The sequence below is a fragment of the Lactuca serriola genome, chromosome 4 (genome assembly GCF_051521515.1).
Source record: "Lactuca serriola cultivar US96UC23 chromosome 4, Lser_US96UC23_V15, whole genome shotgun sequence".
NCBI lineage: Eukaryota > Viridiplantae > Streptophyta > Magnoliopsida > Asterales > Asteraceae > Lactuca > Lactuca serriola.
In genome coordinates this window covers 122,245,646-122,261,467 of record NC_136411.1, presented here as the reverse complement: position 1 = coordinate 122,261,467, position 15,822 = coordinate 122,245,646, and the positions used below count along the sequence as shown (strand labels likewise).

At 29.7% G+C, this 15,822-nt stretch overlaps 1 protein-coding gene across 4 annotated transcripts in view; it reads right to left on the bottom strand.

The window, feature by feature from the left end:
• Nucleotides 1-12,160, bottom strand: part of LOC145102446 (beta-amyrin synthase 1-like) — a 42,645-nt gene extending 30,485 nt beyond the window's left edge. Inside the window, exons 1-6 of one of the 4 annotated variants that reach the window (XR_013706153.1) lie at nt 11,803-12,160; nt 3,288-3,473; nt 3,118-3,207; nt 2,825-3,022; nt 2,642-2,726; nt 2,356-2,522 (exon numbers count right to left, since the gene is read on the bottom strand). Coding sequence is in view for 3 of the 4 variants with exons in the window: in XM_079039842.1 (XP_078895968.1) it covers nt 2,356-2,522; nt 2,642-2,726; nt 2,825-3,022; nt 3,118-3,207; nt 3,288-3,473; nt 11,803-12,009 (933 nt within the window). In the remaining variant the exon portion in view is untranslated. Of the gene's footprint in view, nt 1-2,355; nt 2,523-2,641; nt 2,727-2,824; nt 3,023-3,117; nt 3,208-3,283; nt 3,474-11,802 lie in introns of those variants that run through there. The other 3 variants (XM_079039842.1, XM_079039841.1, XM_079039843.1) reach the window with 3 other exon arrangements.
• Between the last annotated feature and the right edge of the window lie 3,662 nt (nt 12,161-15,822).

Genomic DNA, 15,822 nt, shown 5'->3' with positions numbered 1-15,822 from the left:
AAACTTCAAACCTTCTCTTTCACTCTTATCTCCCAACAACTTTTTGGAATGAAGGATTCAACAAGGCAACCCATTTTCTCATTATCCTTCCTTCATTTGTGATAAACAACAACACACCTTACTTCTGATTAATGAAAAACCATCCAACTTACTCTTATGTACGAGTATTTAGCTTTCTATGTTTCTCTCACCTCACCACCTCTCACTAATTTCAACCATGGTCAATGCCCTACAAATTCCTAGGATATCCACCCTTCACCACAACTACCAATGTCTTGACCTATCCACCTAAAAGTCATTGTATCTCTTCATGTCTTTTTCGACGAGCCAATATTCCTGTATGACTCCATATTCATAATAAACCCCCAATCCCAGGACTTCTAGGATGATATCCATGATTAGTCAACTATCATGTGACAATAACTAACAACTCCTTGACCCTTCATTGTTTTCTACCACTCGTTGTTGATGCTCAACAACAACCGATCACTCCTTCCATTTCTCTCACTTAAATAATCCATATTCCCACTATCGGTTAACATCGAACACCACCATGCCCATTCTGCTCCTTCCATCATCCACCAAAAATAACACATCACGCTACAATCACCCACCATATATATTCCTAATCCAAAAGCGTTTTTACCAAACCTCAAAATTATTTCAATATCAACACCTACTCTCTCTTACCCATCACATGTTCGTACTTATAGGACTTATAAGACCTACACTAACATAAAACCATAACTGGATAATTCTATGCTCGTATTTCTAATGCTACATGGGTGATTGTTGCCCAACCCCATGTAGTTGATATGGTGAGATAAATGTGGTTTTTCAAAAATAATAATCAATAGAGATGGTTCACTTACCCTCTACAAAGTAAGGCTTGTTGTGAACATCCAAATTTAACAAGGCATTGACTATGATGAGACCTTCGGTAAAATAGTTAAACTAGTTACCATTTGCATGCTCCTCACTCTTGTGGTATCCCAACATTCGTCTATCCATCAAATTTGTGTGATGAATTCCTTTCTGACTATCACAATCAAAAAAAGGTTTACATGCATCAACCCCTTACATCTAGACATATAATTTCCCAATCATGTGTGTCACCTTCAACATTCCTTGTATAGCCTTAAACATGGCCCGCATTCCAATAACCACAATTTGATGAGCATGATGTACGACTTGAGTTTCAACATAGTCGTAATAACTCATATCTCTTCATCTATCACTACCCTCAAGCTACAAATTACATGCTCTTATGCATGTATGTCATTATTCTTATTTTTTTTCCTCCGTTGATCTACTTTAACACATAGCTTGGTCAAAAATTATAGATGATAGATATCGAGGATATGGGCTATATTTTGGGTATCTACATTGTTCACTTACCATGTGGCCTTTTCTTATCTCAACCGAAATATGCCACTGAATTTTTTGGAATGTGCTAACTTGATGAATTTCAACCCATTCATAATGCCATTAAGGTTATTCATAAAATTGATGCATATAGTACTCTAGTAGCCTATCCTACACTATTTCAATCTAGTCGGGCATTAAAGTACTTAACATTCATGAGACCTTACATATCTTTTGCTGTCTACAAACCTATCTATTTATGCACGGTCCATGGGGCCATACTTACATGATCTCAAACATATTCTTGACGCATATGGGGTACCAATGGATCACATGTTATGTTTACATGCTTCACCATCTACTTGCCTTATTGCTTATTCGAATGCCAAGTGGGGGGCTTATGTTTACCCGATGATCTACATAAGGCTACTATATAATTTTAAGGAAAAACTTGTATCTTGGTCGTCTAAATGCCAAGGTGTTATTTCTTGTTTGAGTGGTGAGGACAAATATCAGGTTCTAACTAATGTTGTTGCTAAAACATGTTGGGTCTGTAATATACTATGTGAGCTTTGTCCTCTACCAAGCAAGGTGACTTTAGTCTAATGTGAATATCATGGCATGTACATGTCCTCAAATCCATTTTTTCATCAAATATCGAAGATCTAGATAAACATTCAGTTCGCCAAAAATTAGGTCGCCACAAGCGAATGTTCATTTTTCTACTCATGTTAAAATTATGAAGGGGTGTTAGATCTTGGTATGTATATTAGCTTAGCCAATTGTATTAGTTCTCCACCCAGGTCCATATTAGCTTAGCCAATTGTATTAGTTCTCCACCCAGGTCCATCTTGGTATGTATATATGTGCAGTATATGTTCATTATTCAAAGGATAAATACAATATACATTATCACTTTTTATTGGATATCAATGCATGTGTTGATTTATTATCGAGCCACCTAATAAGAACAATATATCAAATGTATACCTTTGCACAAGCATGTCTTACTTTTGTCCATTTGACTTCATGATATGGTATAGAATAAAGCTCTTTTCTCAACTGCAGAATTAAAGGAGTGATCGGACCAATGAATCTCTTCCCATATAAATAAGACATTGGCATATAAACCATCCGACAATAACACCATATGTTTCCTGGAAATATATATCGCCAAATTAAGAAGTAAAACTCTCAGTAGTAAAAAGAGTCCAACAGTTATAGATGGATTGAACCATGAACAATCAAAGTCATGAAAACTGGAAAAAAGGGAAACCTGGAGAGAAGGGAAGAAATGATGGGAGAAGCCAAAACTCCGGAGGCATTGGATTGCTTCCTGACCACTCATATAGCCCAAGTATCTAAATTAAGTTAAATCATCAATTTATCAACAATAGAAGAGATGATCATGCCAAAAAAGTATAATATGTTGGACAAATTAGTTTCACGAGGAACACACCGATAACCAAGTCTTTCCCCATGAGGGGATGGCAGTGACACTGCCATGATCAATAATCCATTTACGAGCTCTAGAACATGCATTCTCATGGCCACCATCAGGTCCTTCTCCGAGCATTCGCATACATATATAATTGAGTGTCGTGCAAAACATGATACTGTGACCTTCTATGTGAAATCCCCATCCCCCGTCTTCATTCTACATGCACATATGGTATAATTTGGTTATGTTCAATCTCTTGGAATTTTATGAAACTGCTCACTAAAGAAAGCTTAAGTTGGCACATAAGATACCTGGTGATAATATATATACCGTAGGATTTCTTTTCGATCTTCTGCTAAGAAGAATGTATCAAGATGGCCTGTTATATACAAACACATGATCTACAAAAACAAAATATCGATTAATATAAGAATGCATCCAAATAGCAAAACGTAATGCGGAAACAGAAATTATTACTAACGATGGGTGGCATAAAATAATGGCAGCCGTTGTTTGCCGATGGCCAGTGGCCGTCGCTTGCTTGTAGAGCTGCCCAGTAACGAACGGACCTTTTTAATGTATTGGTTACAATGCCATAACTTATCTCGTTCTCCTCCACAACTATCTCTCGTGGTATCGTTTGTTTGAAGTTTTTCTCCCTCAAAAACTATATTTGAAATTAGACAAATAAACAATCATCATACAGTTTAGTTTTAGAACATTAATTACTTCAAGTAAAGCTTACGAATTCAAAATTTTGAAACTTTGTGAACTCATTTTGTCCTTATAACATCCATAATGCAATCAATGGTGGATCCGAAACCATCATAACAACAACAACAAACAAGTGTCCATCATATATTAAAGTTCTGAATTTTAAGTTTTTATGGGCTCCTTTAGTATATATATATAGGTGCCAAAAATAATTAAATAAGGACCAATTATATACTTTAAAAAAAAAATCATTTTTTGCCTAAAGATTGAGTTGGGACCCACTTTTAAATGGGGTCATGCATCCAATTTCCAAAATGCGGTCTCCTCTACTAAAATCATGCATGATAGAATTGAATAGTTGAATCATGTCTAGATGACATATAGGACGTGTTTGACATTGAGCGTTTGGGAGCGTTTGAAAGCTTCTAACTTCTAGTGTTTGACAAAACGCTCCGTTTTAAACAGAAAGTCTTGTTTGGCACTACAAGCTTCTAACGTTACTTTAAACAAAACGTTCTAAATCCAAATGTTACTTCATGTAGCATTTAACAAAACACTACCAGCTATTTTTGTCAAACACGCTCATAATGTAGTGAACAAAACGATAATGGAATGTCAAATAGATATTAAATAGATAATTTTGAGTTTAACCCCTATTTATATTTAACTTTGAAAATTTAATTTTTTTTATTTTAGATTTAATAGTATTTATTAAAATTTTGATATCATAATAAATTGATTTTTCATATTAATGTTAATTACTATTTATTTTTATAAGTATTACATATATTTAGTCAATAACAAAGTATATAAGAAAATATTATAAAGTATTTTATTTTATAAGAAGGATGATTAGGTGAATTTCATATATGCCTTGTTAAGGTTCGTAATATCATATTTGTTTAATTTAAAATCTAAAATCATATTTATCTTTTGTAACTTTTAAAATATCATATTTGTCCAATTTTATTTTAAAAAATAATAATTTATAATCAACTTTATATTTTAGAATCATTATAAAAAAATAAAATAAAATAGATTGACCATACCCTTATCTTTTTTGTCAATTTGTCTTCAATTACCCTTTACCTAATTTTATATTTTAGGATTCAAACAAAAGTTTCACATTCCTTAATCCCCATGTGTTTCCCACTTGGTGTTTTCATATCATACCTATTAAAGAAAAAACAATTACTATGTACACTTGACCATATTACCCTAAGCTATCTTTTTTGTCGATTTGTCTTCAATTACCCTTTACTTAGTTTTATATTTCAAGATTCAAAAAAAAGGTTCACACTCCTTAATTTCCATGTGTTTACCACTTGTTGTTTTCATATCATACCTAATTTTGTAGTCTCGACTTTTATGTTTCTCACATTTGTACTTTGATCATTAAACATTTTACTCATCTTTACAATATATAAACATGAAGCAAGACTTTTTCATTTCTTAATTATGGGGATATTAAGCTTTTGTTTCTTGGTTTTCTTCCTATATAAACTTGTTGATGCTCAAATAACCACTAATCCTAGGTAAGTTTTTAGTTGGTAAATTTGACTTCATATCACACTTTTTAACTTATTTTCTTTATTATTTTTTTCACAGTGAGTAGTGAATACTATTAGGTAGGTGATATTATTGGAAATAGTGTCTAAAGTCATTAACTATTGGTAATATTTCTAAATAATTACAAGGTCTTTTAGGTTGTATTCAAGACAAAAATGACGAATTAAAAGAAATAGACATAAGGAGAAAATAAGTTTATTAATTTGTTATATTTAATAAATTAATCTAAAACTATTTTGGAAATAATTATGAACTAATTAATTCAAAGGGGTTGAATACTAATCATTTAAAAGATTGACTAATTGGAATATTTTGGAATCCTTGAGGAATAAGGAAAGAATTTGAAATTCTACATCCCATATTAGATGAGAGAATATTTCAAATTATATCTCTATCCCACATGGGATAGAGATAAACTTGGAAAGGGATTTAAGGCTATATATAGGATGTTAGGGGTTTCATTCCTCCTTGCACCTTGTCTTGAATTTTTGTTAATTTCTTCTATATCTCTCTATGGGATGAATTTCTTAACCCTTCCTAGGGTTTGTAGAAATTTGACCATCTCTTATCTTTTCTATTGGTTCTCTCTTTGGAGTTATTAAGTGTGATTCCATTAGAGTGACTCTACTTTGGGTCCTCTCATCCAAGAAACATGGTTGGATTGATTATGAAGCTTCAAGAATGGGTCAAAAAGATCAATATTAAGTTGCACAAGAGTTTAGTAATTTCGTCTTTCTTATTAGATTTACAATTTAATAAAGTAAGCTGCTATAATTAGTAAACCTAGATCCTATGGTGCATGTATACTTAGGTGAATTTTTATTGTTTCCGCTGCATTGTTAGAGTGTATTCATGCGTACAAAACCCAACAAGTATATTACTGGAGTTTGAGTTTAAATGTGAATTTTGACCATTTTGACTTTGACTCTGCACTCCTGATGCATCTTGGGATACAAAAAATGTAAATCCATGAATTATTTTTGACTATTCTGCATATACGTGATAAGAAGGTTGGGATGTGTAAGGACTAAAGTGTTACCAGAAAGGTGATATATTACTAGAGTTTAAGTTCGAGGTGAATTTTGACCATTATGACTTTGACGTCGCACTCCTAATACATTTTGGGCTACAGAAAATGCAAACCCACGAATTATGATTGTTCTGCATATACATGATAAGAAGGTTGGTATATTTAGGTGTTAAATTGCTATCATGAAGTTGATATATTACTTGCGTTTGAGTTCTAAGGTAAACTTTTGACCCTTTCGACTTTGACCTGAAACTCTTCCCGATACATCTTGGGCTATATGAAAGCAAAACCATGAATTTTTTGTAACTATTTTGCATATACATTATCAGGGATATTTAGGGGTTAAAGTTATATTTATGGGCAATATGGCAATTTTTTTATTATAATTTTTCTTGAATATAATAATTAGATTTTGATAAATACAATATTTTGAAAATTAAGATAATAATGATAAATATGCTATTTAGATTTTGATAAATACACCTACTCTCTCTCTCTCTCTCTACCTCTCTCTCTCTCTCTCTATCTCTCTCTCACGACCATTCCGCCCTTTCAACTTCTATCTAGAAAATACTTGATCGGTTTTAGAGGGTGAGTTTTTCCCTTTCATGTAGGATTATGAGCTTCTACATAAGACCGACTCGATTGGTTAAGGCATCAATTGGAAGCTTTATTTTGCCAATACACATGAAAGTTTCAACTTCCTCTCTCACCAAATTCCTACAAACATACTTTGAGGTATTTTTTGCATCCATAGGAAGATGACTCAATAGTGTTGAAGGATAATCATTTATTTTGTTTTGGATAATCAAATTTATGGTGTTAAAGTGTAATCCATTTATGTTTTCATTTAAAGATTGTAAATAGATTTTGTAAATTAGTTTTAAAGTTAATTGAGATTCATGTCCCTTGTTCTTTATACTTGATTTTAAACGTGGTTTTTCAAATATTAGTTGATTTTAAACATATTTAGAGGAATGTTGATAGGAATTAAAATTCGATTTTTGTTGTTTGATTTTCATTTTGGTTGTGTGTGTGTGTGTTGGAGTTTCAAATTTTCATTGTGATTGTAGTTGTCTTTTTTTTATCTTTTTCTCAATGTATGCGTGCTTGATTTTCAGGTTGTTAATTTGCAAATGTTTGCAAGTGTCTGCACTGAGAACGGCAGTTCCTACAAGTTCATGTCTTTATGTGTGTAAGTTAGAAGATTGTTAAAGACTGAAGAAGATGAATTGGGTGGTGGTGCTTGGAGGGTATACTGGATGGGGTCATGTAAGAAACAAGAGAGAGAGAGAGAGAGAGAGAGAGAGAGAGAGAGAGAGAATGGTGGGGTGATAGTTTTGTACCCTATCTAGATTTTTTTTTTTTTTTTTTGCTTTTTAGGTTTTGTTTTTTTTGTGTTTTGTGTTTTTTTTTTTTTTTTTTTTACAAACCACATGGACCAAATTTATATTTTATTCAAGATTTTTTAGCCATTGTAAAAGATAAAATTCTTTTGCTTTAGGTTTATGATTTTACATGAAAAATAAAGTTTGAATAAACAAATAAAATGAAAGATCTACTTATACATTATGATATGACATTAGGTCATCTTCAATGGGAGTTGAATAGAAAGTTGAATAGGGAGTTGAATCCTATTAAACTGTAACAAGATTTTGGTTTTATTATTAAACGTAAACAAGCAATCAACAAACATAGAAACGCTACCAAACAAGACTAAAGTTGCATATTATACAAGTTAATGAGTTATTTAGGTTGCATGTGTTTATAACCAAATTGTCCGTTTAGTAGCACTGGTACACGACCCCACTAAAGTTTAAAATTACTAAATTGTCCATCATGATCGGTGAGTTAACAATATTATATATGTTTATAAAACTTGTTTACAATCTATAATGTTAAGTTATATTTTAAAATATCAATTAGAAATACCTAAATATAGACCTGACGATTCTTACTTCTGTGTCGTGTATACATGTGAAACATGAATTTACATGACAAGAATTATAAAATGTTTTTGTTATTAAACACAAAAATGATACGTAATTAATCTATGTGACACGTGATAGGACATGAATCCACATGTTTTTAACTATGTTATACGAAAACACACATTTAAAAGAATTTATACATGCATTGTCTAATAACATTTTTAAGCTAGGAAAACATGCTTTAAATTCGTGCGTATACATGTCACATCTCATGTATATCGTGTCGCATGTCATACAAATTTAATTCGTCTCTTGTACGTGTTTAAACATGTAAATTCGTGTTTGACATGTGTAAAGACAAAAAAAAATATAAATTTAGAATTCATATCGACACAAATAGACACGAAAAACAAAATTTTAAAACATATATATGAAAAACTCGTATCATGTCAATCACGTGGTGTATCAAATTTCTAGGTCTAACATGTAATATATATATATATATATATATATATATATATATATATATATATATATATATATATATAATCATACGTTAATATTAACATTGTAATTTACTATAATACTATACATACATAAATTTATAGTAGAATAATAATATAAAAATGAATATATGAATAATCATATTTTAATATTTATATTAAAATTACTACAATACTACACATATAGAAAATTCATAGCAGAATAATAATATAAAAATAATATTTTCACGTTCTCATTATATTTATCTATTTTATTTAAATACACACACATACACATATACACACATGCATGTAAATATGTGTGTATATGCTAATTATATTTATCTATTTTATTTAAATACACACACATACACATATACACACATGCATGTAAATATGTGTGTATATGCTATGCCATTACACATATAACAACATAATAAAATAACCTTATTCAATATTTTTATGGGAGCAACTATAGTAATAGATCTCTTGTATAGTTTTTTTATAAATTATATTTTCACTAATTGTATTAAACAACAGTATTATTAAATTAATTCATCTCTAATCATTAAATATTTTTTTAATTAAATTAACTAATTTACCCTATCTAATGAAATATTTTATCAAAACGCCTCATCTAATTTTTTCATATTAACATATATAATATTTATAAAAATAAACAATATTTCATATTATTATTAAATAAAAACAATATATTAAAATACATAAAATTAAAACAATATATTATAATATCAAGTCCTTTTTTAAATAAGAAAAAGACAAAATTTCACAAATAGTCATTATGGTTTTGATTTTGTCCCTAAAACAGTCCTTGTGAAATCTTTTTTTGCATGAATGGTTCTTTTGGAAAAAATTGCATTCCATTGGTCGCTATAAAAGATGTCCATTAGATGTATTTGTTAAGTTTAAAGAATTTTCCATAATGACTATTTCTACAGCTTTTGAAACTTTGACTAAAGAACATTTGTAAAATTTTGCCTAAGCACCATTTGTGAAATTTAAAATAAGTTGATTAAACCTTGTATTGATTATCATAAATCAAATATGGCAAAAAAAACCTAGAACACATAAAATATAAATAAAAACATATACTTACTAATTTTAATCATAGTGCAAATATATTTTATTTAATATATAATTAATTTTTGTTGTCTAAACTTTATATAAATATTTAAATTACAATACATCATTAAATATTTTCATTTTTATTTTTTATCTAAAAGTGTTGAAGTGTAAAAATATCATTTTATCTATTTTTAATTTTTATGTGATATTATATTTCGAGATTTATCTTTATTTTTCTTATACAAATATACTTATTTTTATCAAAAAAAAAATAGGATGTGTTATTATAAAAAAAAATATATTATTATAAAAATAATAGTATGATGCTATTTTATTTTAAAAATATAAGTATTTGGTTTTGAGTCAAAAGGTAAAAATATGTTTCGATTTTAGTTTCAAAATATAAATATGGTAAATTTTATATTGGTTCGATATAAACTTTTGATATTTAATTTAAAAAATATTATTTTATTTTATCAAAATTTGAATATATATTCCTTAATAAATACATGAATTTTTCAAAGGAAAACTAAAAAAAATTAAAAAACAAAAAAATAAAAAAACTTTTGTCAGTTAATAATAAAATAATAAAATATTTAATATTTACTTTATCCTTTTTTTTTAACTATGATACTACTACATATACTAAAATAATTAACCATATGAATAATATGACATTAATTTCATTCAATTCATTTTTTTAAAAGAAAATAAAAATATGTTATATGTTTAAAAGGTTTGTGTTTTTAAAATAATAACATATCATATTTTTTTTAAATAAATATATTTGTTTAAGAAAAATAAAGATAAATCTCGAAAATAATATCACGTAAATTAGAAATAGATAAAATGATGTTTTTATACTTCAATTTTTTTTAGATAAAAAATAATAAAAACGAATTTTTTTAATGATGTATTATAGTTTGAATATTTTAGATAATGTTTAGACACAAAAAATATTTATATATTAAATAAAATATATTTGCGTTACGATTAAAATTAGTAAGTTTTATTTTTTTATTATAAATATTATTTTTTCTATGTTTTAGTTTCTTTGACTTTTTATTTGATTTATGATAATTAATACAAGATTCAATAGACTTATTTTGAATTTCACAAATTATCTTTATTCACAAATGGTCCATTGAAGAAGCTTCACAAAATATCAGAAATTATCCTTATCTAAAATTTTCTCGACTTAACGGATTCATTTAACGAACATCTATCATAAGGACCAGTGAAATGCAAGTGTTTTATGATGGATGTCCAAATGGACCACTAATGCAAAAAAAATGTTTCATAATGATTGTTTCGATGACAAAATCAAAATCATAAAGATCATTTGTGAAATTTTATCTAAAAAACATGATAAAGTTATTATGTTTATAATTATAAAAATATGTACCATCATTATGATTTAGCAGTTAATAGTGAATTTAAAATGAAATATAACAAATAGTTAAAAAATAATAAAAAGGTTAAATAATATAAGGAAATAAAAAGAAACATTATTAAAAAATGGGTTAAAATGTGGTAACTTTTTACTATTGAATCAAAAAACAATTCAGTGATATTCAATCATAAGAAGCAATTTTGAACTCTAAAAAAACTACCATGAAGATAATAATCCTATATCAATACTTTGTGGATCAGCCAAATGTTGAATTTCGTTGGATTTGAATTTAGGTGGTTTGTGTGATTTGAATTTAGGACAAGTATATATAATATAGGAGATGCTTAATTCTCAAATTATAATCACTAAATATTTAAAATTTTGTTAATTAATTAGGTATATATTTATGGTTTTGTATTTGTATATTTTTATGTTGTTAAATTAACACTGTGTGTGTATATATAGACACCCTATGAACACATGAGTGTTATCATGATTCATGCCGTACCATGTGTAACAGATCAAGGACCGATTTTAACAAAACATCGAACTCGTTATTGCTACAAAGCTGTTAAAAACATAGTGCTATAAACTTGAAGTCTTGTTAAAATCACCCCATCTATAGCTTCTGTCTAATCATATTATATAATTATATTAATTATTTCACGGTCACAAATAAGAAATGAATTCAGAAATATATGTTAAAATCATGTCATAAAAAACCCTTAAATCACAATATGTAAAACTGTAAATACTTTTTAATTTTTTTTTTCTGTGTAACATCATAGTACCTGAAAGCGCCAAAGATAATCTCCGCATGGTTTTTGCTTGTGACGGTTGTTGAAGAAAAAACAACGAGCTTGCTTAACCTGTTCCAACTCTTCGGGAGTCGCAACATAGTTTTCATCAAACTCCCATATTTGTCTTCCTACGAAATTATTTGTGCTGAATAAATACGGATCATCTTTGTCCCCTTGCCCGATTCTCAACCTCCACATCGTTATATTTCAAGTCTTCCTCCCTAATCTTGTTTGCTTGGGAGTTGGGACCATAAGTTTATATATGAGTCGAGTTCAAATTTTGGACCAATCAAACTAAAATAGAGGATACAAATGTAAAAGGTAAATTTAAAGAAAATAATATGTGTGGCTTTCGTAAAGAAAAAGTAGAATTACACAAATGCAGATAACCTAATGTTACTTACAAAATGATAATTGTTATAATTAAAAATGTATATTGATACTTGTGGACAAGCGATGAGAAAGTGAAGTTTTAACAACATGCATTTATAAAATAGTTGCTTGTAATATGAACAATGACCAAAAGAGTCAAGTACAATAATCAGGGACCGATTTAGGGAGTCGGGTGGCACCGACAACTTCTGATTTTCCGGCTGCAATGAAAAAAATTTCGAAATTTTTCAATATTTTTATTTTTTCTATTATTGTGTAACCCTGTCTTTCCCGTACAATCTCTACTGTGTAATCTTGCGTCCGCCCCTGACAATAATTTGACCATCTAATTCTAAAATTAGATAAAATGAATAGATACGAATAACTTGTATGACCAGAAACATTTATATTGATGCGTGAAACTACGTGCAATCTGATACATCAAAGCATTTGCTTCAAATATATAGTCAACTACATAATTCGTATTAATGCTGTAATTGTTCATTCAAAATCCAATTCAATCATAACAGTAATAAGACAAATAATAATAATAATAATAATAATAATAATAATAATAATAATAATAATAATAATAATAATAATAATAATAAGCTGAAAGGAGCTCGTTGCCGCAGTCTAATAAAAAGATGTCTGATGCGGATTGCAATGGTCATCACGACATTTTGGATCGTGTGGAATTATAGTTTCTAATTTTTTTTTTGGATTTTTAATATGCGGTAAAAGATGTAAAATACTTTGGGATCGGTAGTTATATAATCCAAACTAGTGGGTGAGCCTCTGGTAAACCACGAGTCACCTTTGTGCCAATGAGATGCATTTTGTTTTATTCACAGGTCATCTTTGTGGTAATGAGATGTGTTTTGTTTTATTCAGAAATGATGCCGATGAGAAAAAGATGACAAAATGATGCCCAAAACAGAAGCACAAATCGATAAATGAAAAATGGACAAAATGAAGATAAAAATGGTCAAAGGGACTGAAAGTGAGAAATATTAAAACACATGTGCCAAATTCGTAATGAAATATAAGTAGTAAGACGAAAAAATGGACAAAAATAAGGCCAAAGTGACTTAAAGTTACAAATATTAATAGATATGAAGCCAATTTCTAATTACAACATACCAGAGATTAAAATTGTCAAACTATAGAAAATATCGTGGCAAATGTTGAAACATACAAAATAATGGAACTTAAAGTGGAAAATATTAAAAGACATGGGTCAATCTCTAATTACAACATATTAGAGACTAAATTGTCAAATTATACAAAGTATTGTGACAAAATCTTGAAACATATAAAATATGTATAAAAAGTATTGTGGCAAAATTTTAAAACATATAAAATATAATATTACTAGTGACCATGTCTATTAATATAATACTAGTGGGTGAGCCCGTGGTGAACCACGGGTCATCTCTGTGGCAATGAGATGCGTTTTGTTTTATTCACAAAGGATGACGATGAGAAAAAGATGACAAAACGAAGCCCAAAACAGAAGCACAAATCGATAGACGGAAAAATGACAAAATGAAGGTAAAATTGGTCAAATGGACTTAAATGAGAAATATTAAAACATGTGTGGCAAATTCGTAATGAAATATAAGTAATAAGACGAAAAAAAAGGACAAAAAGAATGTCAAAATGGTCAAATGGACTTAAAGTGACAAATATTAATAGATATGTGGTCAATTTCTAATTACAACATACCGGGAATTAAAATTGTCAAACTATAGAAAATATTGTGGATGTTGAAACATACAAAATAACGGGACTTAAAGTGACAAATATTAAAAGACATTGGTCAATCTCTAATTACAACATGTTAGGGACGTCAAACTATACAAAGTATTGTGGCAAATCTTGAAACATATAAAATATGGACTAAAATTATCAAACTATAAAAAATAGTGTTGCAAAATTTTAAAACAAATATACTTTTACTAGTGACCATGTCTATTAATATAGTATAGTAATATAACAACTTTGTAATTTGTTGTTTTTCTAATTTCTTGCTAGAATATTTATTTTATTTTCGACATGCAAAACAATGAAGGTCAACCAAGTTCCGGTTACTGTTTTCTTACACATGCCACTTCAGTATTTGTTGATACATTCATCTCTTTCTATTATTGTAGTTATTAATTATAGACTAAATTACAATGTTTTAAAAACCAGTTTTTTAATTGAACCGGTCGGGTGACGTTTTCCGGTTCAACCGGTTTAACCGGTTCAACCGGATGGTCAAACCGGTTCTATATTTTGATATGTTTTTAATTATCTTGCATACAGTGATTACAAAACTTGTCATTTTTTTAGTATTACAAACATAAATAGAATGCAATATATAAAAACAATCATTATAAAAGTCAATATCAAACAAAGAAGCTCAAAACAAATACAAAAATCCAAAAATATCCGGTTCAGTTCGGCCGGTTGAACCGGTTTTTTACCAAAACCGACCGGTTCAATCCGGTCAGGAAATCATTATAAAATCGGTCCAAATCGAACCGCCTTCACCTCCGGTTCCCGGTCCGACCAGTTCAACCGGCCGGTTCGAACCGATTTTAAAACACTGGTAAATTACAATTTTTTTTTGCTCCTATCACTTTTAGGTGGTGTTTGTTTTTTCTAAAATAACTCTTCTAACCACTTATTGTTGTGTCGCGCAACACATACGCAACACTTGGTCATTCGCAGCTGTTTGTTTTTCAGAAGACTTCTGACTTAAAAACTGTTGCGCGTGTGCTGCGTGGCACAACACTTGACCCTCTGATTCAAACCTCTTCACACCTTACTTTAACTTATTGCAGCAATCTGCAAATGTTAAAAACCAAACAAACTTTTTATTACATGCTGCAACCGTTTGTCCTCCCTCTTCTACTACAGAGGGTTGCAGAGGTGGTCCGTAAACTTCAGACATTTCCGTTTCCAAAAAACAAACGATACCTTAGGCGTTTTACCTCACTCTCAGTAAAATGGCAAATATATGTCTTTTTTTTATCTTTTACTAATATTATTTATTTACTTTTTATTTTTCAATAGGGCTACCCACCAGCACACCTTTTACTCGAAACCCACCCCCTTTCAATCCACACTTGGATCCAAATTCATAAATAGAAAATTCATGAAATAACCAAAATTGAGGGGGTGTTTTAAGCATTTAACCAAGGAATTTTGAGTTTTAGAAAATGATCAGGAGATACGCAGAGGGAGCTCTACGAATCGTTTTAAACCTTTAAGGAACGATGAATAATACCGAGGAATTGACGTGACATCACTAAAAGACAAAAAAAATATGGTGGAATCCGCAGAGAAATCAACAATTCCGCAGAGGTGTTGCAGGGATCCGCAGAGACGGCTCTGCAGATCTGTCGGAGAGGAGCAACTATCATTTCCTCAGAGAATTTAAACTTCCGCAGAGAGTTAAATGGATCCGCAGAGCCACCTCTATGGAACCATGATACCCACCATATCATTTATCTTTTAGTGATGTCACGTCAATTTCTCGGTATTATTCATCGTTTCTCAAAGGTTTAAAGCGATCTGTAGAGCTCCTTTGCGGATCTCGTGGTCATTTTTCAAAACTCAAATTTTCTTGGTTAAGTGCTTAAAACACCC